Here is a 27,491-nt window from a genome sequence, read left to right on the forward strand (position 1 = left end):
AAAAACTTTGAATAGAAGCAGCTGTACTGTCCTCAAGTCACTGATAGCATTAGTTAGAGTTGCACTTTACTCACCCAAATCGAACTCTTTCAGCCGCTCATCAACCAATTCTGAAGCGACACATTCCGTCGGTCGTCGCGAATTGCGTATCTGATACTCCGTGGCCACATCTTTTAGCATCCCCTTCACACTAAAGGTCGGCATGTTTTGAAATACCTTACAACTCTTATGAATAACCTTAAATTCCACCTGTATTCCATTACCTGCGTAAGTGTCCAGTAGCAAACCAATCACATATGGCTTGGAGGTGTTCACATCATGGATGCGCGGAATCACAAAATAAGGACCGCCTTCTGGTTCAAATGTATACTGCAGTGCTACACTGCGGGAGAAGTTGAATTTCAGCTGGCGGCCGGGGATCTCCACATCCACATCACTTGCACATTCCATCTTTTCGTACTTGCCGCTGTGTCGGGAAACACTGACGAGTAGCGCTGCATATTGGACCTGTTGCTGCTTGGCGGACTGCTGACTTCCATCTGCTGTGTTGCACTCTTCCTCTTGTGAAAGAACAATATATGCAGCCACCGGATCGCTCACATTAATTTCTAAGCACACCGTTGGGTACCCGTCCACAAAGTTTCCTCGAATTCGGTAGTCATACCAATTGTTCCTCACATGACAAACGCCACCACCAGCAAAGACGTTGAGGGCGTCACTCCACTGCAACCAAAACATGTTGTCGTCTTTTGGGGACTCCATGCCGCTTGGAAAACATGCACTTTGCACCGAGGGATATTCTTCCCACAGCTTGTCGCTCTTGCTCCACCTTCCTTTCCATTCCTCGCCAGTGCTCCATGGGTTGCGAACCTGTAGGAGGAATAAACCCATTTCTTCAAAGCATTTCACCTGCAACACGCTGTATCCGGAGTGCGCCTGCAGCCCCAATTCCTTACATGTAACTCGTGGCTTTCGCGCTTCTGTAGTTGGAGAGGTATCGCTTGGTTGTGCGGCTTTTAAGGCAGCGGGAGGCGGTGTGTAAAGCACCGTAATGTAGCCCCTTTTGTTATACATGACAAGGCGTTTGAAAAGTTTATCGTCCCCGTTTACCGCACTTTCCCAGTCTGTGTCGAAACGTGTGATTGGGAAGCCAGTGAGATCTTGAAGAGGGTCCAGTGGATCCCCACTCGCGATGTTGGAGTACGAATGATGGATTTTTGCATACGCCTTTTCCAGCAACGCAACCCACAACCGCCGAAAGTCCACAGCACAATGTGCGTACTCGGGGCCTTCACGGTATGCAGGCAAGTAATCATCAATAACTGTAGGACGCCACCAGCCGCCGCAATTCAATGTCACCCAGTAAGCCCCAACTCTGCGCTCCGCCTTCCCAACAGAAGGGGAAACCGGATGCCGGAATAAATCTCGGATCTTGTCAGGCATTTCCGCAAGGCACGCAACAGCAGATGTGAAGTAACTGTCCCCCAACTCGCCTTGTGTTACATGCGAGGGCGCAATACTGCGGCGAAAGAGTCGGACCTCATCCAATTGACTCTTTGGGATGTAATCGCATGGTCGACGCCACGGAAGGCTCTGAAGGTTGTGCACATCGACATCAGGTCTGGAAAGAGAACGATCGCAAGGCCGGAAGCTGCAGTCGATGTATGGCACTTGATTTGCTGTGCAGTGCTCCAGCAGCTGCTCCTCCTCCAGTTTATCCGCGGATGGAAGATGAAGTTCCTCCGCAAGTTGCTCTAACTCGGATTGTATTTTACCATTCATAGGTCCATAGAATTCGGCACGCTTCCTATTGGATAGTGCTACTGCTTTCGCCATGCATTTGAAGCCGTTCACTTTGCCCTCGATGAGCTTTCTCGTCTCTCCCGGGTACACAGTGAGGGAGGCTTCGATTTCTTTGTTACTTTTAGCAAATATTTCAACTCCGTCACCTGGCTGCAGTTCTGACTTTGCTCCAAAGCGGAAACGAACCCGCATTTCATACTTTTCTGTATCGTTGTAGAAGTGCCATGCATCGTTGCTGGTGATTATCTTGTATAGCATACCGTGCTCAAACACGTTCGAAACCTTTCCCTCGACTGAGGGGCCCCGCAATAAATACGACCCCGGCTTTTTCAACTGTGAGAGAAACTCCACCGTTGTGTTGATTGTCGCGTCTTCGAATTCGTCGCATTCATCATCATTCACATATGGTGGTGACAACTCCACGCGGGGGGCGACATATTTCCTTCCGCTTTCCGCATCCTGACGCATCTTTCGCATGCGCTCAATATCCTCAAAACTTCGTGGCAGCAAATCTGGTAGCGGAGTGGTTACCCTAACGATACGCATTTCGTCATCTTCCACGTTAAACTCCGGTAGAGTCACCGCTACGGTTCTTAACGCAGAGGTGTTACCGTTCGCCAGAAGACCACCGCTGCTCGTCATTTCGATGCAACTTCCCGTAAGAATTGCGAAAGGTTTGTTGTGGAATGCTATAAATCCAGTTCCGGGGGAGGAAATAAATATGTTGACAATGACAGTGATAGCGATAAACCTGACAAGGGGTGCTCGGAATGCAGTTCAACACTGTCAAAGTAATTGATGCAAAAATTCCGTTTCTGTTTACGTGCTATAGAGGCGGAGTATGCACCAACTATGTACGAGTGTAATTCACCCCAAACCAAATAAATTTGGGGTCCGAGCTTTGCTGCAGTGAAGATGATGAAGTTTAATAGCCTTTTTCTAAGTGTAAAGTCCCACACGTAACACTAAAGAGAGAGGTGCCATGCGACAGGTGTGAACATACTCAAAAAAAAAAGGATGATTTAAAGGGTTCGCGAAGCAAAGGTGGAATATTATTGGTACTATACAAATTAACACAAGATTATTGCAGTTAAACCCGAATAAAATACCTTCGCTGTGGTCAGCGCCTTTTTGCTCAGCACCGTAAATTTTCTTCTTTCTCTCTGTGGATCCGCAGACACAATACGGAGTCTTGCAGCGTTGTGTGGGTGACTTGGCGCAGGATTAATAAAGGGTGTCATCCACTTGAACTTCATCCCCTGGCCACTGGCGCAAATAAATAAATAAAATATGCTACGAAACGGTTGCTCCTCGCGGTCACTCACTTACTTACTCAAAAAAAAAAAGCATCTCATTATTCTATAAGGCTTTAGGCTTTGTAATACATTGCCAACCCCCCTTGTCTCCATCATAGACTATTACGCTCAGCTATCAAGTATACTTGACAGACACAATAACATTTTCATTCTCTCTCCTTCTATATTTCTCATTACAATGGTATAACCCAATACGACTCAACCTGTTGGTTTATTATTTGAAATCCATCAGCTCATGGAACAAAACCTTTTCCGTATCGGCAGTTGTAGAGGTAAACGATTCCTTTTTATTTATCTCTCTTTCTCTCTTTCTTATCCACATAACCGGCTGCATTTATATGAGGCAACGGTGCCTTTATCCAAAGTCATTACTTCTACTACTTTTACTACGGTTGGGAGATGAGCCATAAATGACACAAAATCCCTGCACTTATACGTTGCTGTGGCGTAATAATACTTGTGAATGTGCAAAACAAGAGAAAAAAAGAAGAAAAAGCGTGAAGAAAGAAAAGATTATGTGTAATAATAGCCATTGTTAGTTAGTTATTTGTATTTTTTCCCCCCTTTCTTAACATAACGACGAGTGAACCAGCAACTCGGCGTTAGACGTGCGGTTGCATCTTCCAACTGGACAAGAGTGCAGTAATAATAGTAGTAATAAAATGGAGAGTAAGAAGGTGATGAAAAGCATTACCAACGAGTACAATAAAAAAATAACCAACCAAACAAAAAAATATTTATCTATCGAAGGAGGAAACAAAGAAGAAAATAGAGTGGAAATGACATCAAGGAAACAAAAAACAAACAAGAAAGTACAGATTGAAACAACAACACCAAAAACAAACAAACAAACAAACACCACTGAAGGGAATAAAAAAATAAAATAAATGTAAACCATCAAGTAAAATAAACCAAACATAGTAAAAAAAAAATAAACAAAACAAAAAGAAAGGAGAAAGTAAGAACAGGTTATGTGCATGTGATACATGTGTGTAGGCACCGTGTAACAAAATATATGATGAAAAGGAAGAAACTACATGCGATAACGCATGGACATTTCATCTTCCCGTTGTTGTTTTAAAGACACGCAAAGGAAAAAAAAAAAACAACAACGGAACGAAATACACATACATGCGTACACAAAACAAATGGGTACCATTAAGTACCTGAGTTGCATGCTCCCCTTTTTCTTTTTTCTTTTTTTTTTTTCCACCTCAATCAGAACTGATCACAATTATCACATTGATTTAAAATATTTATCATTTTTCCGTGTTGCTGTCTGACCTTCCTTCCTTCATTTGTTCCTTCTCTAAATGTTTCTACGGTTCCTTCCTTCATTTCCTTTCCTAAAATAAATAAATAAATATGAAGAGTTCACAAATGAGGTGCAGTGCTTCCTCTATCTTAGACGCGCGCGCGTTAAGTTTAAGTTCTGATCACTTTTTTATTTGTGAGTTAATTCATCAATCCTCAAGCTCTTCCTTCCCAGCCCTTGACCGTTATTTCTTTTTTTTTTTGTTTCCTCGTCTCGCTCCACCTTTCATTTTTATTTTCATTTCATTTTTTTTCCTTTTTTGTTTTTGTTTTTCTTTTCTTCCCACTTAAATAACGATATGCCGGCATAGTGATCCTTCATTGAGTACGATAATAATTCCCGTGTCTGTACGTAACATAATATAACATTGTTGCCTTGTTTTTTTTCTTTTTTTCTTTTTTCCTGAGCTCTGTTCACTCTCGTGATTCATCTTCTCTAACGCGTTCCGTCCGTGTCGCTGTCATGTTTCCTTAGTGGGCGTTATGGAATAAATGACTGTATGGACGGCGACGTCAAGAGGGAGTGAATTCCTTACAGTTCATTCATACAAACAGTTTCATCCCTGTCATGCACCTTCACATGAAAAAAAAAAAACAACAACATTCTCGTGCACACATTTGCAGAGTCATTCGCAAAACACACAACCTGAGAGACCCGCTATGTACATATAAGAATGTGTATACATACATATACATGTAGATGTGCCAATGACCACTACAGACCTTTATCTTCCTTTACCTCCATCTTTCTTTTCCTTTTTCTTTTTTTTTTGAATCGGGGTAAATTTTGTATAAATTCGATATCATTGACGAGTGACATATTTCTTGCATTTCTTTCTACTTATTGTATCCTTATTCATCACTGTCAGTTTCATCACCCGGTATTTCAAAGGCATCGGATGCAGCCACCCTGAACCTGTCCAATCCATCCTCAGAACTTTCGGAATTGTCGTTTCCATGGTTTTGTGGTGAAGGCGGCGCTTGCGGCTGCGGTACGTCCATTGCCGGCTCGGGTTCATCGGCTTGGGTCTCTTCAACAACGGGCACTTCTTCAGCTGCAGGTTCAGTTGCAATCTCCTCAGCTTCCGGCCCTTCTTCAGCTTCCAACTCTTCTGTAAGCTCGCAGGATTCCTCATGAGCCGCTTGTGAGACCTCTTTATCCATTTGCGGCTGGTCATCGTTTAGTATTGTTTCAGCATTGAGTGACACAGGTTCTTCTGCTTCAGTCACGATATATTCCCTTATTGCCTCTGCATCTTCTTCATTGTTTTCGTAGTATACTTCCGCTGGAGAGAGGCCCCATCCCCAAAAGGGTGTTGGTTCCGCATCAGCTGCTTTTACTTGCCATTCACGTACAGCACCAGGCACCCGGTAGGAGGTAAATGTGACGCAGTTGCGAAACACGCGACAAGTCGGTTCAAGTGTGGTGAAGTGAATGTCAAGCTTTTCGTCCAATGGTGTGCTGGACCGAATGCCAATTACGAAACCCTTGCGGCGACCCTCGCATGTTCCCCCGCGGTGGATGCGAGGAATGACAAAGTATGGAGTCTCGCTGGCTTCAAAGGTACATTTCATCGCAACGTCTCGCCCCACAACAAAGTTAAAGCCTTCTGCAGGGGTTTCGGGATCAGAGCTGCTGCATTGATACACAAATTGTTTATTGCCCTCCGCACGGGAGACACACAGTAACACAGGCGACAGTTTTACATCAGGAGACTCTAAGGGAAGACCGCGTTTATCCCTCTGCGAAAGAGTTAACACAACTTCAACGGTTTCCTTTGCCCGAATCATAAGCACAAGATTGGGATGTTCATTGTCAAATTCACCAGCAACACGGTAGTCATACACCGGCTTCTCGTCCAAGTACAGAACTCCGCAACCATTAAATACCTCAACAGCTTCTGACCATTCGATGAAAAATATACCGTCATGCGCTTCGAAGCACGGCTCGCAACTCGACTGTATCTCGCTGTGCTCGGTCCACTTGTCGCTACCTTCTCGCCACTGACCGGACCACGGCATCGCAGGTTCCCACGGGTTGAACATCTTCAGAAGCGTAATGTTCTCCTCAGGGAAGTTGTGGACAGACAGCAGCGCGTATGAGTAACCTTCCCTGAGACCATTCGCAACAGCGGTTGCTGCTTTCCTTCCGGTTGGAACGCTCAAAATGACGGGATTGTGAGCTTCAACATATCCCGTAATCTTCTGAATGAGTGCATTCTTTTTCTCCTCATCCGTCGCCGCGTCACGCCATGCTTTATCGAATCGGTACACTGGCGCTCCAGTAAAGTTCTGTAGGGCGAGGAGTGTGTCGCCTCCTGTGATGCTTGCATAAGAGCCATACAATTTTGCGTAAGCTTTTTGCAGCAAAGATGGCCACAACTCTCCGGAGTCATCGATGCAGCGTGCGTAGCATGGCACACCACCAACTGTTGGAAGAAAGTCATCTACCAGAATGTTCTTCCACCATCCGTCTTTGTTCAGTAGGACACGGTAGGCGCCCATTTGCTTCTCGGCAGGTGTGGTGGAGGCAAACATCGCCTTGACGCGTTCCTCATCGGTGGCAAGCAGGGAAAGCGCACTTACGAACCACGAATCTCCAAGCGTGCCCGCCTCCACGCAGGAGGAAAGGACGACACCGCGCACAGCATCGATATTTTCCTCGCCACATTGAGCAAACTCGCTTGGACGACGCACCTCCACTGGCTGGATAAACCGACCATCACCATCAAGGCGTGAGAACATGCTGTTTGACGGGAGGAAATTTATGTCAGCGTAACGCACAAGAGAGTCTGAGCATAGTTTTAGAAGTTCTTCATCGTCCACTTCTTCCCACGGTAGTGCCATGACCGCCTCCACATCTTTCTTACCTTCCTCACTGATAATCTGGAGATGATTGTAGTACTGCTGGGACAGTGGGTGTGCGTACACATCAACTGTATTCAACACCACTGAACCAGAAAGGAACTCCAGTGTTTCTAGTGGGTATACAACGGCAGATATGACGGTCTCTCCATTCTCTTTTGTATTCACTGTTGTTGCTTCACAATGTTCCACATATGACTCGGGGGCGATAACGACCTGTACGCACATCTCATAGTTCATGGTGTCGTTGTAGAAGAACCAGCGACCCTCTTCATCAATGATGCGGAAACATTGGCCCTTCGGTGGGAAGAATGACGTCACTTCACCGGTAACGGTGCATTTGTTGTACACGAAACCCGTCTCTTTCACTGCAATGACATTCTGAAGGCGTGCGGCTCTTGGAGTTAATGGCACCTCCTCAACTTCCTCAACCACTGACGCTTCCGATGGGACACTTGGCGATTTTGGCGGTGGTGTTGGTGGCTTTGGCGGAGGCGGTGCAGCCGCTTGAGGTGGCTGTGGCTTTACCTTTGATCCACCACAACCCATCGTATATAATTGTTGCTCGAGTAACTTATTTGTTTACAACTTTCTGCTCTTCTTACGATACCGTGCGAGAGATTAAGCCAGGGTTCCTGTACGTCTTTTTCCTTTTTCTTTTGTTGTCCCTTCACGATCTTCCCCTTTGTCTTTCCTATGCCGCTAGGTGGTGCTTGCCACAAACACTTTGATTGGATCTCAACTTAAACAAGAAGGACTGTTTCTCTTCCCTCTTTACCCTGACTATGGATTTTTTTTCCCCCTCCAATAATATATGTATGTATGTTTTTTTTTTTTGCAGTTCCCTTATCTCTTAAATGGTCTTTTTCTGTTGGCTCTTTTATTTTTTCTCCGTTTGACGTTGTGCGACGCTCAGCTCTGCTTTGTCTTTTCTAATTCGATGGAGAGAGACCATGTTAGGGTTGAGTGTATACAAGAATGATGTGGTGATACAGCAGTAGTGAGAGTGGCATATTTTGTCAGCTTATGCGAGCATCAATCTTTAGTTAAATGTACGAGTGAAACGCACGCACATCAGTGAAACAAAATCCAAACAAACGACGAAGTTCTGTGTAATTGTCAGATGTGTGAAGATGGAGGGAAATGTGTTAAAGGAACAGTGCAAATGCCTTATTAGTGCCGTGCAGCATTCAGTGTGGAACTTAAAACAGGTGAGGAGAATGCGCTCAGTTCAACAAAAATCACGCACCCACTAGTGACATTTTCCATTGTTCAAATACCAAAGTGCATACACAAACAATATCTCAAATCTTCGACTTTCAACCACTAAGTACTTTCTTCTCCCCCATTTTTTTTTAAAAAAAGGAAAGTCTCGTGCCATATAAATAAACTTAAAACACACACACACATATATATATATATATATATATACAAATATAAATGTATGTATTGAAGAATTGCACGGATACTACAAACTCCACAACGATCGCACAGTGAGACTGTCACGCCACTCCAACATTAGCGGGTGAGTGGAAACTTGACTTGTACCCGCAACTGCCACCTGCACCGATCCAACGGAACCAAATGTAAACCAAATGAGCGGGAAGGTGGCGAATGGAAGTTTCTCTCGTAACCCCCGATCAGGGTAGCTGTTAGTAACCACAATGTAATGAAACACGCCATTGATTTGCTTCGCCCATGCCGAAACATTTTCCAACATCGACAGCATTACAGCGGTGAGCCGCTCGTCACCCGCATCCAAAAATGCCTCATCATCAACAACAACTAACGCTGGCAGACTGCTGCCCACCGTCCAACTACTCAACTCTCTCACAACTTCCGCCATGCTAGACAAATAAGCAAATTCAATACGAGTGAGCGCATCTTCGTTTAACTCTTCAAGTGGTGTAAAGGGTTTCGGCATTTTTTCATAGAGCACATGCTCCTGACAAAGGATAATCACACGTTCCTTTTCGCCTACTACCGTATTGATAACTGCTTGGAATGCAAACGATGTCTTTCCGCAAGATCGTGACCCGTGTATAAAGCAACCATGAGCCACAAGTGGTGTAGGGGGTGCGTTAATTTCTTTTGGGAGGAATCGTGAGATATCTAGTGACATTTTCTGTATTCCTCCACAAATAATAGTAATAATATATATATATATATATATATAATCTCTTCAGTTCTATGTTGTTGCCCTGTTTATATATTTATTTATTAAATCCTCCTCTTCTGTTATTCCTTTAGTGGGCACACACGTTTTGAGGGACACGCCGCTAGCAGCAGAACAAAGCGAGCGTAACGAAAGAAAAGCTATAAAATCTTGGAGTTATCAAGACACTTTCATAGCATAAAGAAATGAGCCCTTCCGCTTACATTCTCCATCCAGTGAGGATGATTCACACATTGCGTTACATGGAGATGCAATCACCCCTCGTTATGATTAGCGATAACATAAATGAAGAATTTTCATGGCGGTTACACCACCGAGCAAACTCTTCTCATTTTGTTTCATTTCGATATTCTTTCACTGACAAAAAGGAACAAACAATTGATAAGTTGAATATAATCTCTCTGCCCCAACACGATAGAGAGAATTTATGGCTTTTTAGCCATTTTTTTTCGCATGTTTTTTTCTTTGTGACAACAGCGACCCGAAACTCGCACATTCCGACGTCCATGACCGAGACACCTAAGCAAAGTGCTGAATCTTACATACTAGAGAATTACATACACACACACGTATATAATATAATATAACATAATATAAATATATATATATGTGTATTTTCCTGCCTGAGAGTTCGTCCATGTTCGCATGGTTTTTTTTCATTTTCGAAATGACACGTCGCTAATTTAAGTCAGCAGCGGGGTGCGAAAGCGGGTAGCATTTTCATCCACTACCTTCTTTCTTCTTCTTATTTATTTAATTTGTTTTTATTTGTTTTGAAGGCAATGACATAGCACCGATTTGTGGTCTAGAGGCTTCTGTTAACATGACGCAGCAATATATGCACATATTTTGTTTACAAGTGAAACACTAAATGGCATATTTTAACATGAAAAAGAAAAAATTAAACAATATGGGAAGAAGAGCTACGTGTAAGGAAGGAAATAATAAAAATAAATAAAAAATATATATATATATATTAAAAATAAGGGCAGAAAGAGAACACAAAAAGAAGACAATAGGAAGAAAAACGCTTGAACAGAAGTGCGGAAACCCTATTCAAATTCACCGTGTATATATAAATATAAATATAAATAAATAATTAAATAAATAAATAAATATATGAGTGTGTGTGTGAGAGAGCGTGGATGGCAATGAAAAGAAGTGAAAAGTAAAAGAAGAAAAAGAAAAAAAACAAAGGGAAATAAGTGAAGGAGGTGGTGAATGACAAGAATACGAAAAGGAAAAGAAAAAAAAAAGAGCGATGATAACACTGCTGTGAAGGTAGCGGTTGGAGTGGAGGGAAGGAAGGGAGGCGGGAAAGTTATGGAAAAAAAAAAACAGGAGCAAAAAAAAAAAGGAAAACAAAGACACGGAAGGGAAACAATGGTACTACTACTAATAATGATAATAATGATGAATATAAATAAATATTTATTTCAAAACAAAACAACACCAACAATGAAAATGAAAATGATGATGATGATGATGACAGGATAGCAAGGAATGAAGGAGGGTAGAAATGGACAGACGAAAGGGAGAAAAAAAAAAGAGAAGAAAAAAAACGTACCCTGGGGGAAATCCCGGAAGTTTTGAAGGGAAGCAACATTCAACGGCAATTAATGAACAGTTTTTTTCCGTTTTATTCTTTTCGCCCTTCAAAAGAAAAAAAAGGAACACCAAGCAGAGCAATGAGGGTAAAGAATAAAAAAAAAAAGTCGAAGCAAAATAAGACATATTAATGGCAAAAACGAAAACAAAAGAGGTAAAAATCGACCAAATGAATGAATTGAGAGAAAATCTTAGACGGTTAAGTCTTTTGTTTTTTTCCCCCTCCTTAGAAAAGTCAAATAATGAGTAAAATTTCCCCTTCATATCTTCGTGTGCATATTAGCCTACAGGAGCGCTCAACTATTTTTCTTTTTTACTCCTTCCTTCCTTCCCTTTTTGTTGTTGCTTCTTTTATTTCATTTTGTATTACTTTCCTTATATATTGTACTAAAATTATTCTCATTGCTGTAGTTTTTTTTTTCTTTCTCTTCCTTCAGTTACCTTTTCCCTCTTGAAACACTTATGTAAATAGATATATTCATTCAATTATTGCATTTCTTCCTTGTTTTATTCGTAAAATAGTCAAATGTCCGATGAATAAAAGGAAAAATCACCAAAAAAAAAGAAAAAAACAAGACAAATGCCCGCAAGAATAATTAAAAAAAAAAAAGAGGCGACGCACATTTTTTTTTTTAAAGGAGAAAATTGGAACGGACGTAACGCTGCGTGCTTGAGGCCTGCCGAAGCAGATGGATAAATACATAAAAGTAAATAATCACCAACAAAAATATGAAGTAAAAATAAATGAATTGAAAAAAAAAACGGTAAAATATTAAAACAAATAAAAATATAAATGGTGGTGGTGGTGGTGGGGGAACACGAGGGACGGGGAAGTTTCTTTGTTTGTTTTTTAAATGAAGGGGCATAAAATAAAATGGCCGAGTGCAACCAAATGTCTCCCCTCATATCATCGTTATTATTATTATTGCTGTTGTTATATTTTTATATGAATATGACTTCAAAGAGAGAGAGAGAGAGAAAAGGTGTGTGTGTGTGTGTGTGCGGGAAGTGAAAAAAAAAATGAAATAAGAAAAAGAAAACGGAACAAAAACAAAACAAAACGAAATATAACAATGAGCCAAAATGACAACAACAACAAAGAGAAGAACAAGCGCCTGTACTGAGCTGACGATGCACTCTTTTTTTTTTTTTTGTTGTTGTCACTTACTAAAAAAAACATTGACAGAAATGATAAGGGATAGGATGATGTTCTCACACCCCCGTTCTATCGGTAGTTGTAATAAAAATAATAATGATTATGATAATAATAAAGATTACTATCGTTAAAGAACAAGAATAAATCGGATAACTGCATTTGTGCCCACATATATATTTACTTTTTTTTTTTAAAATTTCGTTTCTCCTCTATGCGTACAAGAATGTGCAGGCGCGTGGGGTCCATACATCAAGTGCGCTAAAAGGAGTATACGTTGCAGAAGCAAATTAGTAACAGTTTGAATATATAAATAAATAAACAAATAAATAAATATGTACAGAAATACAAAAATATATTGCTTCTCTTGTTCTTGTCTGTTATTATATTTTTCCTTCACACACCGGAAGACACGAAGGAAATGCAACACGTATGTATGGGAAAGAAATAATAAGACGCGCACTTTGGAAGCAACACGGCAAAGCGGGAGTTGCGAGCCAAACAACAACAACAAAAACAATGACAAAGCAAACAGAAGGGTGGGGGGGGGGAAATAGGAGCACCGAGAGCAAAACGAATCCTAAAATAAACGAAAGTTGAAGCAACAAACAGACAAAAAGAAAAAAAAAACAAACGAAAAACAAAAAAGGCAAACACAACAACCGGAAGAATAATAAGATGAATGCAAACAAAATGGCAAATCCACGGCATCACCATATTTGAGACGGGGTCCGGTGGTTTTCTTTTTTATTTAAAATAATGCATTTTAAAGAAAAAGAAATAAAATCTAAAACAAAAAATGGTTCCCTGTCATTTAATGAACGCAATTACCTAACATATTTTTATTCGTCTATCGCCCACTCGTCTTTATTGTCTCTGTTTTACACGGCCTCTGCATCTCCGTAAGTTATACATGTTTTAAGGTTTATATAAATAAATGACAAAATATATAAATACTAAAACAATGCACTTAAGAGGTGTCGAGAGGGTTTATAAGCATACGCGTGTATGTGAGAAGTAAACGACAAACCGTGGCTTGAAAACCTTTTTTCTTCACGTTTTCTTCCCCCTCTCTAGAAAATGAATTCTGTTCCTTCGATTTTTCCCACCCCCCCAAATCGAGCTCCTCATCAAAATAACACACACACACAAAAAAAAAACAGACAAAACAAAACACGAACAAGGACGCGCGCCCACTCCAACTGAAATATTTTCCCTTTCCCTTCTTTTATTTTTTATTTTTCTCCCTTCCCCTCACCTTCTGTGAGCAGAATGCGACTTACTTCGGTACAACTAAAAAGAGAGATGAGGTTGCAGAACAGGGAGATAAATAACTCCTTCCCCCACCTCCAAAGCAACAAAAGACGAGAAAACGGGAGGAAAACAACAACAACAACAACAAAAAAGAGGACAGCTGCAAACACTCACACTCACTCATATATATAGACACACACACAAACATACATATACATATACCGACGAAAAAGAAAAAGAAAGAGCAAACGAAACACAATAAAGAAAGAACAACAACAGCAACAACAAAGGAAGTGACTGATACATTTAATTGCTAAAGAACTCAATGATATTTTGCACCATCGGCGATGTGGTGGACGCATTTACAGCCGAGAGAACGGACCGCCTTGTTGCCGCAATTTTCTCTGCCTCTGGTGGTGACAACAAAAGCTCGTGCTTCTTCAAGGAGTTGATGTGCGTCCGGAAGCGTCCTTCCACTGAAACCAAAACGCAGCGCTCAATTTCCTCTCGGCTAATGAAACGAGCAATTTCCCCATCAGGTTCCGATCTTCCCTGCGCTGCGGTGTCTGTGAGGGAATTAACACCGGTTGCTGCGGTCTCCCAACTGCCAGTGGTTGCCAGGGAATCGACTCCGTTGGACTGAAGCGACATATTCATTTCAGACCAGCCGCTGGTTCCCACTTCCCTTTCGCGAGGTGACGGAAGAAATGAAACAAATGCGCGGCTGTTTGTCGAGCGCTGCCGCCTCCTTAACCCAAGCGGTGTTGAATCAATCTCCAGCTCATTTATGGTAGCGTCCTCCGGTATGGGTTGATCGTCTCGCATTCGTATAGGCGCACTGACGCTCACGCAGCTGTCTGGCAGACGCCTTTCAAATGTTGGAAGTACCGCATGGAAGTCGGGTTTTATCAACACCTCACTCTCCTCATCCATTTCCCCAATCTCACTGAAGGTGCGGAAGGTGAGAGGAGTTTGAAAGCAGCCGTCATAAGCTGTTGAGAGTATGGACTGGTTTGATCGTGTCTCCGCTAGGGAGAAGGAAGCCTCCCTTACCACAAGGTTGTCAACAGCATGGTTTACAAAGACGGAAACATTATTGCACGCATCCTTCAAGGAGTGGCGCCCCTGTGGTGTCGCTCTAGATTTATCGTTTATTCGTCGGTAACCATCAAGAATTTGTTCAACAATGAATTGCAACCTGTCCTCACTGACACTTCTTCCCATGGGGACCGCGGAGAGGATGCGTGGGCGATCACTGATGAAACCGTAGTGCGTGTGGGGATGCTGCCGTTGCGCTAAATGATGCCGCTCATTCACCACTGGAATATCCCCGCCCACTGCCAAACAAGGTGTTTGTGGTGTTAGTACATCGGGAAGTAATGGTGTATTTTGCACTCCCTCTTTAATGCTGGCGTCCGGGCCGGGTTGCGGCTCCTGCTGCTCGTCCTTATCAACCACGTCTCTGCCGTACAAAGTGCACAGGAAGTCTACTACATTGTTCAAGAAATTCACGTTTCCCGATGACTTTTTTCGGGTGGGGTGCATTGCTCTGCTTGCTGCTCCGCTTGAAGCGTTAGTATCGTCCGTGAGAACCGAAACTCGATGACCGCTCGATGATCGACGATGCAACCGAGTATTGACGACATCTTTTGTAGCGGTTGATGGGTCCTCCCCTGACTTCTCAACGGTCAATCTTCGCACGCCTTCATCTCCTCTAGCTGCTTCCTCATTAAAGACTGGTGGAGTTATCGGTTCCGAACCTGCCGACATTTGGATAAGTGTCGGAGGGTAAAACAGAAAATTTCCTGAGTAACGGGCCGCCAACAGACTTGATACTTCGGTGATTCAAAGAAGTAGCAAAAAATAAAAAAAAGAAGAAAGCGATGCAAAAATCTTGAGGAAATGGGGGAATTCATATGTAAGCTGAAGATGAGGAGTTAAACGAAGGAGCATCATCATTATCGTAGGATACAATGATCACATAACATTGCTCCTGAAACTGCTGTACTTGGGTCGAAGAGAAGCATGAGTCAGAGGTCCGTTGGTAAAAATGCAAAAGAAAAGAAAGTTAAATCCTTATTTTTGAACGAATGGGAGGGGGGGTGCCCCCTCAACTCTTCTCTTTCCTTTCCCTCTCCTTTTAATTAAGTTAGGGTTCCCCTTTGCTGTCTACTGCTTCCTTAATTAAAGGAAGCCCATCCTCTCACACCTGACATGCAACCGCCTTTGGGGGAATAAAACAGAAACCTAGCAAACACTGTTTAGCAGGTGCAAACAAGCGCATATGTATATGCGTATTTATGTATTTAGTACATGTGTTAACGCAGGGACGGGCGCCCACAAGTGCGAGCGCAAAAATGAGAGGAATAAACTGTTTGAGAGACATTACACACTGCTACGCAAGTGACACCCGTATAAGGTTGAAGCCCTACTAAAGCCGTTGGGACGTCGCTTCTGATCGGCTGGAAGAGCATGTCGAGCAAATTTCCATAATCATTTCACTGATTTTCACCAGCATCCGTGCCCGCCTGGCACGGTGTTCGTCCGTCACTGATAAGTCATAGAGGAGAAGGTTGGCTGCACATCCGACACTCTGCTGCACGTCCCGCTGACAAAAAGCCAACGCAGCGTTGATGAGCTGATCCCCGCTGAGCCTTTTCCGTGCAGCCTTATACAGCGTCGTTACACACGTCTTTGTGAGTAGTTTCATACTGGATATACAGGCCCACTTTGAGGTTCGGAATCGGTCGATCTCCCGCCTGAGAGGAACCCTTGTTAAGTGCTGACGAGCGACTGCGGCGTATTGTTTGGCGACCAAAGGCATGAAACTCCGCCCACCGCGCGTGCAGACCGCGTCCACGATTGCCGGTCGTGCGGCCTCGAGCGTGGCGTCATCGCCATCCACAAGTGGCAGAAGAATTTTGGCCAAACGCAACCGTCGCCTGTTCTTCATTTCTTTCCTGAGCTCACCATCGAGGTATAAACGCGAGGTGAAGTGAAGGGTCCACCCCAGACGACCGATGAAGGGCTCCCAGTGCCTTGCGCCAAGAATCTCCTCTATGTTGGAGTATGAACCGTTGCCCACACGGTTGGGGTTTACTTTTCCACTTGTGTCATATTCGATGCGACACCGTTCGTCACTCAGCACATTGTAGGCATCCAAAAGACGTTGAAATCGCTGCGAGGCGTCTGCATCACCAATATTCCTGTCCGGATGCAGTAGTAGTGCCTTGTGGCGGTAGGCTGATCGAATTTCATCTGCCGTGGCTTCTCTACCCACTCCCAAAATACTGTAAAAGTCCTCTCCCAATTCTCCATCCTGCTGTTCAGTAGAGTCAGCATCAGCAGCGTCTTCCTCATTAGAGTCAGGGGACAAGCTTTTCTTTACCCAGTCCATTATCTTATTCTTCCGCTTGCGAGACTTACGGTAGATGTCATCATCCGTTGGAGGAAGATCAGCCAACATGTCATCCAAGTGTACATCGATCCACTTCCCATATATTTCGCACCAGTAGCATCTTCCCCGTACTGTTTGCTGGAGAGCAGCTTTTGTGTTCATCACACCACGGCCAAGTTGTCGCGCGCCCATCACCACGCCAGCCAAAGTTCCACCCGCAAGTGTGACAATACCGGCGCCGAGCCCTTTAGCGACACCAACGGCGCCTTCTTCTTTCCCGGAAGCTATGGTCGCTGCAATAAGACCACTCATTCCCATGCCAACTCCTACCACCACATTTCTGGCGGCATCGGCTACTCCATGTCCAACATGTTTAGGCACACTGTCAGCAAAAGGGCTCCGCAACAGAGAAAGCGGTACTCGGGGTACATTCGTATTTTCTGTCCCCCTCCTCCTTTTCCTTCCGCTTGGATTGCATCCGTTGCTTTTCCCCATGTTTTCAACTGTACATAAAACAAACATATGGGATAGTAATAGTTGCGGGGTGATGACAAGTGAGGTGTGATGAGAATACCAACCGCTGGAAGAACCACGCAGAACACTACACAAATGCACACACGTATATGTGTATGTGTAAAAGAACAAATATTCTTTTATTTTAAGAGAGAGAGAGAGGGGGGGGGGAACATCCAGACCATTTCAGAATTTGTACCAACACTCCAAGTGCCGCCGGTTTGCGTACCGTATGCCGCTGAGAGTTACCTGCGCACGACTGTCCTGTCGTCACACAAAGATTTGGAGAAAAGAACAGCGGGTAAAGAGGAGTCGGCATCGCTAGTGTTTCCGTGCAAGGCAAAAGAAAAAAAAACGGGAAAGAAAACAACAACAAGCAAACACAAAAGAAGGGAAAACGTCATGCGACCGCAAACCGCCAAGCGGAAAGGGGGACTCCGCACGACGGTTAAATGAATTAATTATCAGCGGTGTTCGCGCAATTCATTAAATTATTGAAAAGTGGGGATTCGTGCAACCTGTCATTTTTGTTTTTTGTGACGCGTAGTTTGTCACTCAACAAGTAATATGACATATTTTTGTGTGTGCCATGTGACTTTCCTTGAAACTACGAAGGGGAAGAAGGGTTCAGAATTCTCAATTTGTGTAAATAAATGAACTAATCAGAGGAAAAAAAAAGGGGAAACAGGGAAGAGATAATAATAATAAAAGAACCGCCACAATTCCGTGGCTTAAAGCTGAGCAGGTGACAGACATATGCGAGGGTTATGCAGTGATAGAAAAAAAAATAGCAGTCCGCAGTGGGAGCGCACACCTGGTCAGAAAAAAAAGTAAAATAAAGAAATAAAAAGAAAATTAGCCCTTTCCGAATTTCTCAACGCCCACTCAAAGTTGTGGAGTGTACTGGGCAAAAATAAAATAAAAGACAAAAAGTAGATAAATACAACAACAAGCACACCAATAAATAGGAGGGAGAGCAAAAGAAATCAGAAAAAAAATTAGGGAAAAACATTGAGGAGGAAAATGACGGTGACGAGTGGGGGAATATGAAACAAAGAGAATATATATATATATATATATAGGAATGACACGCATATTTTTTTTTTTTCATTTTCCCTTTTGACACTCCACTCAAATCATTCGCTCTTTTCGTCCCCTCACCCGATCGCCATCATTAACCAAACTTTGATATCGCAGGCTGTGAAATTGCTCAAGACCGGACAAAACGAGGGAAAATAAAACAAAAAAAAATAGAAAGTTGAGAAAGGTGTTGACACCACACATTATATTAAATACAAAAAAAACAATGAACGATGCTCATCACAGTGGTCAGGATACCTGCCAGTGGTGCACGATGGAAAGAAGTCCATGCGAAGGCCTTCCTCTACTTTTTTCCCTCTTTCGAAACGCATTATTACTCATTTAAAAGACATTAACAACAATAACAACAACAAAATAATTACAAAGATATTATTTTTTAAAGTTAAAAAGAAACTAGGGTAGGGTAGAGAGGAAAACGAAACAAAACAAGCATAAGAAAGGTGATAGCATACAGTTGTGACCACTTTACCTTAAATAGAAATTTACTTTCTCTTTATATCTTGTTACACCCAGGGGCTTAGTGGGAAATAAGCACTTTCTCAGCTCTTGTCAGCGCCTCAAACTTAAGAATTGAGTCCGCCGCATGCTGGCACTTACGTTTAGTTTATGTTCATCCCCTGACGGTATCCAAAATGGTGGAGCCGGTGCCGAACACAATAAGAAACACACCGCACAGCAGCACCACATAAGTCGTAATGTAATATAAGGGCCCAACTTTCTGCCATGTGAAGCCCCCTGAGTACATAATCAACAACGCGGGGAAGACGAAACCCAGTGAACCACCACACACAGATCCGGCAATACCAAACACGGTGGTGATCTTCGGGATGAATATACTCAAAAGCAAAACAAGGAACGACAGTGTAATGACTGACACGCAATGCTTCCAAAAGGGTAGAGAATCCGCAGTCTTCCCAACGACGTCATACAATGCATTACGACACGCCATAGCAACTAGGGCATAGGATACGCATAGTTTGATAACGACGCCAATCATACCAACCATTACAGCCGGCTCCTTTACGGGGTCGTACATAAGCAAAATAGAACTGGTTGCGGTCTTACCAAAGTCCATGTAACCGAAAAAGGCAGTGATTATGTACATTATACAGCAAAGGGTATTGGCAATGATGGCCGCAATAACAAACTTACGTACTGAACGATCCTTCATGTCAATATAAACTTCGTACGCTGTAATCTGCGATATGAATGCGAACATAAATACTCCCATTCCCTCAATGGCCTGGAATCCGCTGTTGAATAGGATGATTTCGGCATCTTCGCTCTTGGTCACACTAACATTCTTTATATTCTCCGACAAGCCATTCATGCACGAGTGCACAACGATCACAATGACAAAATACACCATGAAGGTAACGGCAAAAGTGGAGACGTACCGAAGGGAGTCGATGTGACGCGGAATCGTCAGTGGAAGCATAAAACATGCCCAAACCACCGCCATGAGAAGACGATTACCTGATTTTTCCTTCAGGAAGTCCGGCGCATTTGTGCCTTTCAAAATGGCAGACAAAATATCTCCCACTGAAATCACGTAGGCAACACAACCACTAAAACCGAGTAGCGCTCGAATACCAGCAAGAACATACGCAGCCCCGCGGCCGAGAAGTGCGCGAGTTGCCCTCTCGAAGGTGGGGGCTCCTGAGCGGTCGGCTGCGACTGAGAGGTTGTGCATCGTGAAAACCGTTACGGAAGAGATGAAAATGAGGTAAAACATTCCCATGATAAGGCCGGTACTGTTGGCCGCCGGAGGCATCCCGAAGATTCCCGCACCGATTGTTGTTGACGCCATGTTAAAAGCACTGGCCGCAATGCCACCCGGAGGCAAAACAGTGGCGACGCACAAACTCACCTTCGTAAAGAATGTGTTTCGCCCCTTCTTCACGTTATCTTCGGTCTGCACCGGTTCATTGGAGAGGTTGTTTGGCGTTTGCACTTCTTGTTGTTGCTTGGAGTTGCTCATTGCGTCTTGCAGTCGATTAGCACTTTTAGGGACTTCTTTTACCCACAGAGTTTCGGGAACAAAAGGATGAAAGAGAAAGAGCATGAGGAAGTGATGTGCAAGGAAAGTTAGATATGCACAAGTTGGTGCGTACCATGTCTGAAAGTTTATTGAAGAAGATGCAAGCACACACCTGGAGAGACGCAAATGACGTTCGCCTCCCTTCGTTTTGTGCTTGAGCTGTGCAGCAGTTGCCCCGATGATTGTAATGCACACGAGGTGATTTCCATACCAACGTTGAATAGAGTTGTTTGAGGGCAAATTCACTTGCCACTGGAGTTACAAACGCATAAAGTCGTTTCGGCATGCTAGTGATTGTTTGCTCACGTTTCTTGTCGATTGCGCCACTTCTTCAGTACCATACGACTTCATGCGAGATGAAGAGCGGGGAAGACTTCTGCAAGACAAAACTTAAAATGTTGCAGTGCTTTGAAGCAGAGTGGACATACACATAACTTTGCTCCTTGATACCACAGCTAGGAACGCAGCGCCCCAAAGTTATGAATTACATATGAACTTGATGCACTTGATGGAAGCGGCACCGCGTGAATGCCACTACTGAAAGTGTATGAAAGGAAAGAAAAGACAATAAGAATATTAGGGGAAAGAACAAAGAAGGGGTTAATGTTTCGCAATTACCATTTAACCTAGTGGTATACCTGAGATAATAAAATCAGCGGTGCACCGAAAGAAACGCTGCACAGCCTGAGCACCGAGGGAGGAAGTTGAGGTAAAAAGAAAAAAAAAGAAACCATAAAACAAAAAAGAAACCGAAAGGGACCCTCGAATGGTATCGCAGAAGCAGCATTTGGAGATGAGTGGACGCATGGAGTCGGCAAACTTGACGGTTTTACCACCGCTTTATTCAACGGCAATGGAGCCACCGCCTCCAGCCGCATCGCATAATACGGCCAAATCACTGCAATTCGCACCTCCGCTTGTTGTATTTTCTAATCGGCGGACGTAACGAGGGAAAAACGATGGGACCCCAACGAGATGACAACGACAAAAGAAAAAAAAGTAAAATAAAGAAATAAAAAGAAAATTAGCCCTTTCCGAATTTCTCAACGCCCACTCAAAGTTGTGGAGTGTACTGGGCAAAAATAAAATAAAAGACAAAAAGTAGATAAATACAACAACAAGCACACCAATAAATAGGAGGGAGAGTAAAAGAAATCAGAAAAAAAATTAGGGAAAAACATTGAGGAGGAAAATGACGGTGACGGGTGGGGGAATATGAAACAAAGAGAATATATATATATATATATAGGAATGACACGCATATTTTTTTTTTTTCATTTTCCCTTTTGACACTCCACTCAAATCATTCGCTCTTTTCGTCCCCTCACCCGATCGCCATCATTAACCAAACTTTGATATCGCAGGCTGTGAAATTGCTCAAGACCGGACAAAACGAGGGAAAATAAAACAAAAAAAATAGAAAGTTGAGAAAGGTGTTGACACCACACATTATATTAAATACAAAAAAAAACAATGAACGATGCTCATCACAGTGGTCAGGATACCTGCCAGTGGTGCACGATGGAAAGAAGTCCATGCGAAGGCCTTCCTCTACTTTTTTCCCTCTTTCGAAACGCATTATTACTCATTTAAAAGACATTAACAACAATAACAACAACAAAATAATTACAAAGATATTATTTTTTAAAGTTAAAAAGAAACTAGGGTAGGGTAGAGAGGAAAACGAAACAAAACAAGCATAAGAAAGGTGATAGCATACAGTTGTGACCACTTTACCTTAAATAGAAATTTACTTTCTCTTTATATCTTGTTACACCCAGGGGCTTAGTGGGAAATAAGCACTTTCTCAGCTCTTGTCAGCGCCTCAAACTTAAGAATTGAGTCCGCCGCATGCTGGCACTTACGTTTAGTTTATGTTCATCCCCTGACGGTATCCAAAATGGTGGAGCCGGTGCCGAACACAATAAGAAACACACCGCACAGCAGCACCACATAAGTCGTAATGTAATATAAGGGCCCAACTTTCTGCCATGTGAAGCCCCCTGAGTACATAATCAACAACGCGGGGAAGACGAAACCCAGTGAACCACCACACACAGATCCGGCAATACCAAACACGGTGGTGATCTTCGGGATGAATATACTCAAAAGCAAAACAAGGAACGACAGTGTAATGACTGACACGCAATGCTTCCAAAAGGGTAGAGAATCCGCAGTCTTCCCAACGACGTCATACAATGCATTACGACACGCCATAGCAACTAGGGCATAGGATACGCATAGTTTGATAACGACGCCAATCATACCAACCATTACAGCCGGCTCCTTTACGGGGTCGTACATAAGCAAAATAGAACTGGTTGCGGTCTTACCAAAGTCCATGTAACCGAAAAAGGCAGTGATTATGTACATTATACAGCAAAGGGTATTGGCAATGATGGCCGCAATAACAAACTTACGTACTGAACGATCCTTCATGTCAATATAAACTTCGTACGCTGTAATCTGCGATATGAATGCGAACATAAATACTCCCATTCCCTCAATGGCCTGGAATCCGCTGTTGAATAGGATGATTTCGGCATCTTCGCTCTTGGTCACACTAACATTCTTTATATTCTCCGACAAGCCATTCATGCACGAGTGCACAACGATCACAATGACAAAATACACCATGAAGGTAACGGCAAAAGTGGAGACGTACCGAAGGGAGTCGATGTGACGCGGAATCGTCAGTGGAAGCATAAAACATGCCCAAACCACCGCCATGAGAAGACGATTACCTGATTTTTCCTTCAGGAAGTCCGGCGCATTTGTGCCTTTCAAAATGGCAGACAAAATATCTCCCACTGAAATCACGTAGGCAACACAACCACTAAAACCGAGTAGCGCTCGAATACCAGCAAGAACATACGCAGCCCCGCGGCCGAGAAGTGCGCGAGTTGCCCTCTCGAAGGTGGGGGCTCCTGAGCGGTCGGCTGCGACTGAGAGGTTGTGCATCGTGAAAACCGTTACGGAAGAGATGAAAATGAGGTAAAACATTCCCATGATAAGGCCGGTACTGTTGGCCGCCGGAGGCATCCCGAAGATTCCCGCACCGATTGTTGTTGACGCCATGTTAAAAGCACTGGCCGCAATGCCACCCGGAGGCAAAACAGTGGCGACGCACAAACTCACCTTCGTAAAGAATGTGTTTCGCCCCTTCTTCACGTTATCTTCGGTCTGCACCGGTTCATTGGAGAGGTTGTTTGGCGTTTGCACTTCTTGTTGTTGCTTGGAGTTGCTCATTGCGTCTTGCAGTCGATTAGCACTTTTAGGGACTTCTTTTACCCACAGAGTTTCGGGAACAAAAGGATGAAAGAGAAAGAGCATGAGGAAGTGATGTGCAAGGAAAGTTAGATATGCACAAGTTGGTGCGTACCATGTCTGAAAGTTTATTGAAGAAGATGCAAGCACACACCTGGAGAGACGCAAATGACGTTCGCCTCCCTTCGTTTTGTGCTTGAGCTGTGCAGCAGTTGCCCCGATGATTGTAATGCACACGAGGTGATTTCCATACCAACGTTGAATAGAGTTGTTTGAGGGCAAATTCACTTGCCACTGGAGTTACAAACGCATAAAGTCGTTTCGGCATGCTAGTGATTGTTTGCTCACGTTTCTTGTCGATTGCGCCACTTCTTCAGTACCATACGACTTCATGCGAGATGAAGAGCGGGGAAGACTTCTGCAAGACAAAACTTAAAATGTTGCAGTGCTTTGAAGCAGAGTGGACATACACATAACTTTGCTCCTTGATACCACAGCTAGGAACGCAGCGCCCCAAAGTTATGAATTACATATGAACTTGATGCACTTGATGGAAGCGGCACCGCGTGAATGCCACTACTGAAAGTGTATGAAAGGAAAGAAAAGACAATAAGAATATTAGGGGAAAGAACAAAGAAGGGGTTAATGTTTCGCAATTACCATTTAACCTAGTGGTATACCTGAGATAATAAAATCAGCGGTGCACCGAAAGAAACGCTGCACAGCCTGAGCACCGAGGGAGGAAGTTGAGGTAAAAAGAAAAAAAAAGAAACCATAAAACAAAAAAGAAACCGAAAGGGACCCTCGAATGGTATCGCAGAAGCAGCATTTGGAGATGAGTGGACGCATGGAGTCGGCAAACTTGACGGTTTTACCACCGCTTTATTCAACGGCAATGGAGCCACCGCCTCCAGCCGCATCGCATAATACGGCCAAATCACTGCAATTCGCACCTCCGCTTGTTGTATTTTCTAATCGGCGGACGTAACGAGGGAAAAACGATGGGACCCCAACGAGATGACAACGACAAAAGAAAAAAAAGTAAAATAAAGAAATAAAAAGAAAATTAGCCCTTTCCGAATTTCTCAACGCCCACTCAAAGTTGTGGAGTGTACTGGGCAAAAATAAAATAAAAGACAAAAAGTAGATAAATACAACAACAAGCACACCAATAAATAGGAGGGAGAGTAAAAGAAATCAGAAAAAAAATTAGGGAAAAACATTGAGGAGGAAAATGACGGTGACGGGTGGGGGAATATGAAACAAAGAGAATATATATATATATATATATATATAGGAATGACACGCATATTTTTTTTTTTTCATTTTCCCTTTTGACACTCCACTCAAATCATTCGCTCTTTTCGTCCCCTCACCCGATCGCCATCATTAACCAAACTTTGATATCGCAGGCTGTGAAATTGCTCAAGACCGGACAAAACGAGGGAAAATAAAACAAAAAAAATAGAAAGTTGAGAAAGGTGTTGACACCACACATTATATTAAATACAAAAAAAACAATGAACGATGCTCATCACAGTGGTCAGGATACCTGCCAGTGGTGCACGATGGAAAGAAGTCCATGCGAAGGCCTTCCTCTACTTTTTTCCCTCTTTCGAAACGCATTATTACTCATTTAAAAGACATTAACAACAATAACAACAACAAAATAATTACAAAGATATTATTTTTTAAAGTTAAAAAGAAACTAGGGTAGGGTAGAGAGGAAAACGAAACAAAACAAGCATAAGAAAGGTGATAGCATACAGTTGTGACCACTTTACCTTAAATAGAAATTTACTTTCTCTTTATATCTTGTTACACCCAGGGGCTTAGTGGGAAATAAGCACTTTCTCAGCTCTTGTCAGCGCCTCAAACTTAAGAATTGAGTCCGCCGCATGCTGGCACTTACGTTTAGTTTATGTTCATCCCCTGACGGTATCCAAAATGGTGGAGCCGGTGCCGAACACAATAAGAAACACACCGCACAGCAGCACCACATAAGTCGTAATGTAATATAAGGGCCCAACTTTCTGCCATGTGAAGCCCCCTGAGTACATAATCAACAACGCGGGGAAGACGAAACCCAGTGAACCACCACACACAGATCCGGCAATACCAAACACGGTGGTGATCTTCGGGATGAATATACTCAAAAGCAAAACAAGGAACGACAGTGTAATGACTGACACGCAATGCTTCCAAAAGGGTAGAGAATCCGCAGTCTTCCCAACGACGTCATACAATGCATTACGACACGCCATAGCAACTAGGGCATAGGATACGCATAGTTTGATAACGACGCCAATCATACCAACCATTACAGCCGGCTCCTTTACGGGGTCGTACATAAGCAAAATAGAACTGGTTGCGGTCTTACCAAAGTCCATGTAACCGAAAAAGGCAGTGATTATGTACATTATACAGCAAAGGGTATTGGCAATGATGGCCGCAATAACAAACTTACGTACTGAACGATCCTTCATGTCAATATAAACTTCGTACGCTGTAATCTGCGATATGAATGCGAACATAAATACTCCCATTCCCTCAATGGCCTGGAATCCGCTGTTGAATAGGATGATTTCGGCATCTTCGCTCTTGGTCACACTAACATTCTTTATATTCTCCGACAAGCCATTCATGCACGAGTGCACAACGATCACAATGACAAAATACACCATGAAGGTAACGGCAAAAGTGGAGACGTACCGAAGGGAGTCGATGTGACGCGGAATCGTCAGTGGAAGCATAAAACATGCCCAAACCACCGCCATGAGAAGACGATTACCTGATTTTTCCTTCAGGAAGTCCGGCGCATTTGTGCCTTTCAAAATGGCAGACAAAATATCTCCCACTGAAATCACGTAGGCAACACAACCACTAAAACCGAGTAGCGCTCGAATACCAGCAAGAACATACGCAGCCCCGCGGCCGAGAAGTGCGCGAGTTGCCCTCTCGAAGGTGGGGGCTCCTGAGCGGTCGGCTGCGACTGAGAGGTTGTGCATCGTGAAAACCGTTACGGAAGAGATGAAAATGAGGTAAAACATTCCCATGATAAGGCCGGTACTGTTGGCCACCGGAGGCATCCCGAAGATTCCCGCACCGATTGTTGTTGACGCCATGTTAAAAGCACTGGCCGCAATGCCACCCGGAGGCAAAACAGTGGCGACGCACAAACTCACCTTCGTAAAGAATGTGTTTCGCCCCTTCTTCACGTTATCTTCGGTCTGCACCGGTTCATTGGAGAGGTTGTTTGGCGTTTGCACTTCTTGTTGTTGCTTGGAGTTGCTCATTGCGTCTTGCAGTCGATTAGCACTTTTAGGGACTTCTTTTACCCACAGAGTTTCGGGAACAAAAGGATGAAAGAGAAAGAGCATGAGGAAGTGATGTGCAAGGAAAGTTAGATATGCACAAGTTGGTGCGTACCATGTCTGAAAGTTTATTGAAGAAGATGCAAGCACACACCTGGAGAGACGCAAATGACGTTCGCCTCCCTTCGTTTTGTGCTTGAGCTGTGCAGCAGTTGCCCCGATGATTGTAATGCACACGAGGTGATTTCCATACCAACGTTGAATAGAGTTGTTTGAGGGCAAATTCACTTGCCACTGGAGTTACAAACGCATAAAGTCGTTTCGGCATGCTAGTGATTGTTTGCTCACGTTTCTTGTCGATTGCGCCAC

At 43.4% G+C, this 27,491-nt stretch overlaps 8 protein-coding genes across 8 annotated transcripts, besides 27 other annotated features; all 8 read right to left on the minus strand.

The window, feature by feature from the left end:
- Positions 1-27,491: part of a sequence feature (sequence corresponds to BAC RPCI93-1D20) that runs on past both edges of the window.
- Positions 67-2,445, minus strand: Tb927.4.3940 (calpain-like cysteine peptidase, putative; the record flags this gene model as incomplete). Its single annotated transcript, XM_839451.1, has 1 exon — positions 67-2,445. One exon carries the CDS (start codon positions 2,443-2,445, stop codon positions 67-69), a length of 2,379 nt encoding a protein of 792 aa, XP_844544.1.
- Positions 3,911-3,956: a sequence feature (A-rich).
- Positions 3,957-3,977: a microsatellite.
- Positions 3,978-4,070: a sequence feature (A-rich).
- Positions 4,304-4,328: a microsatellite.
- Positions 4,658-4,712: a sequence feature (T-rich).
- Tb927.4.3950 (cytoskeleton-associated protein CAP5.5, putative) lies at positions 5,286-7,847 on the minus strand (the record flags this gene model as incomplete). The annotated part of the gene is made up of 1 exon (XM_839452.1): positions 5,286-7,847. The coding sequence occupies one exon, from the start codon at positions 7,845-7,847 to the stop codon at positions 5,286-5,288; it is 2,562 nt and encodes an 853-aa protein (XP_844545.1).
- Positions 8,707-8,748: a microsatellite.
- Positions 8,767-9,420, minus strand: Tb927.4.3960 (hypothetical protein, conserved; the record flags this gene model as incomplete). Its single annotated transcript, XM_839453.1, has 1 exon — positions 8,767-9,420. The coding sequence occupies one exon, from the start codon at positions 9,418-9,420 to the stop codon at positions 8,767-8,769; it is 654 nt and encodes a 217-aa protein (XP_844546.1).
- Positions 9,452-9,474: a microsatellite.
- Positions 9,503-9,524: a sequence feature (AT_rich).
- Positions 10,046-10,071: a microsatellite.
- Positions 10,414-10,460: a sequence feature (AT_rich).
- Positions 10,546-10,592: a microsatellite.
- Positions 10,625-10,729: a sequence feature (A-rich).
- Positions 10,802-10,844: a sequence feature (A-rich).
- Positions 10,854-10,965: a microsatellite.
- Positions 11,784-11,877: a sequence feature (A-rich).
- Positions 12,095-12,156: a sequence feature (A-rich).
- Positions 12,321-12,353: a microsatellite.
- Positions 12,408-12,437: a sequence feature (AT_rich).
- Positions 12,540-12,571: a microsatellite.
- Positions 12,806-12,929: a sequence feature (A-rich).
- Positions 13,618-13,637: a microsatellite.
- Positions 13,653-13,711: a microsatellite.
- On the minus strand, positions 13,796-15,259 carry Tb927.4.3970 (hypothetical protein, conserved; the record flags this gene model as incomplete). Its single annotated transcript, XM_839454.1, has 1 exon — positions 13,796-15,259. The coding sequence occupies one exon, from the start codon at positions 15,257-15,259 to the stop codon at positions 13,796-13,798; it is 1,464 nt and encodes a 487-aa protein (XP_844547.1).
- Positions 15,921-17,408, minus strand: Tb927.4.3980 (chaperone protein DNAJ, putative; the record flags this gene model as incomplete). The annotated part of the gene is made up of 1 exon (XM_839455.1): positions 15,921-17,408. One exon carries the CDS (start codon positions 17,406-17,408, stop codon positions 15,921-15,923), a length of 1,488 nt encoding a protein of 495 aa, XP_844548.1.
- Positions 18,460-18,480: a microsatellite.
- Tb927.4.3990 (amino acid transporter, putative) lies at positions 19,111-20,565 on the minus strand (the record flags this gene model as incomplete). Its single annotated transcript, XM_839456.1, has 1 exon — positions 19,111-20,565. One exon carries the CDS (start codon positions 20,563-20,565, stop codon positions 19,111-19,113), a length of 1,455 nt encoding a protein of 484 aa, XP_844549.1.
- Positions 21,528-21,565: a sequence feature (A-rich).
- Positions 22,420-23,874, minus strand: Tb927.4.4000 (amino acid transporter, putative; the record flags this gene model as incomplete). Its single annotated transcript, XM_839457.1, has 1 exon — positions 22,420-23,874. The coding sequence occupies one exon, from the start codon at positions 23,872-23,874 to the stop codon at positions 22,420-22,422; it is 1,455 nt and encodes a 484-aa protein (XP_844550.1).
- Positions 24,837-24,874: a sequence feature (A-rich).
- Positions 25,080-25,104: a microsatellite.
- Positions 25,734-27,188, minus strand: Tb927.4.4010 (amino acid transporter, putative; the record flags this gene model as incomplete). The annotated part of the gene is made up of 1 exon (XM_839458.1): positions 25,734-27,188. The coding sequence occupies one exon, from the start codon at positions 27,186-27,188 to the stop codon at positions 25,734-25,736; it is 1,455 nt and encodes a 484-aa protein (XP_844551.1).

The sequence above is a fragment of the Trypanosoma brucei genome, chromosome 4 (assembly GCF_000002445.2).
Source record: "Trypanosoma brucei brucei TREU927 chromosome 4, complete sequence".
NCBI lineage: Eukaryota > Euglenozoa > Kinetoplastea > Trypanosomatida > Trypanosomatidae > Trypanosoma > Trypanosoma brucei.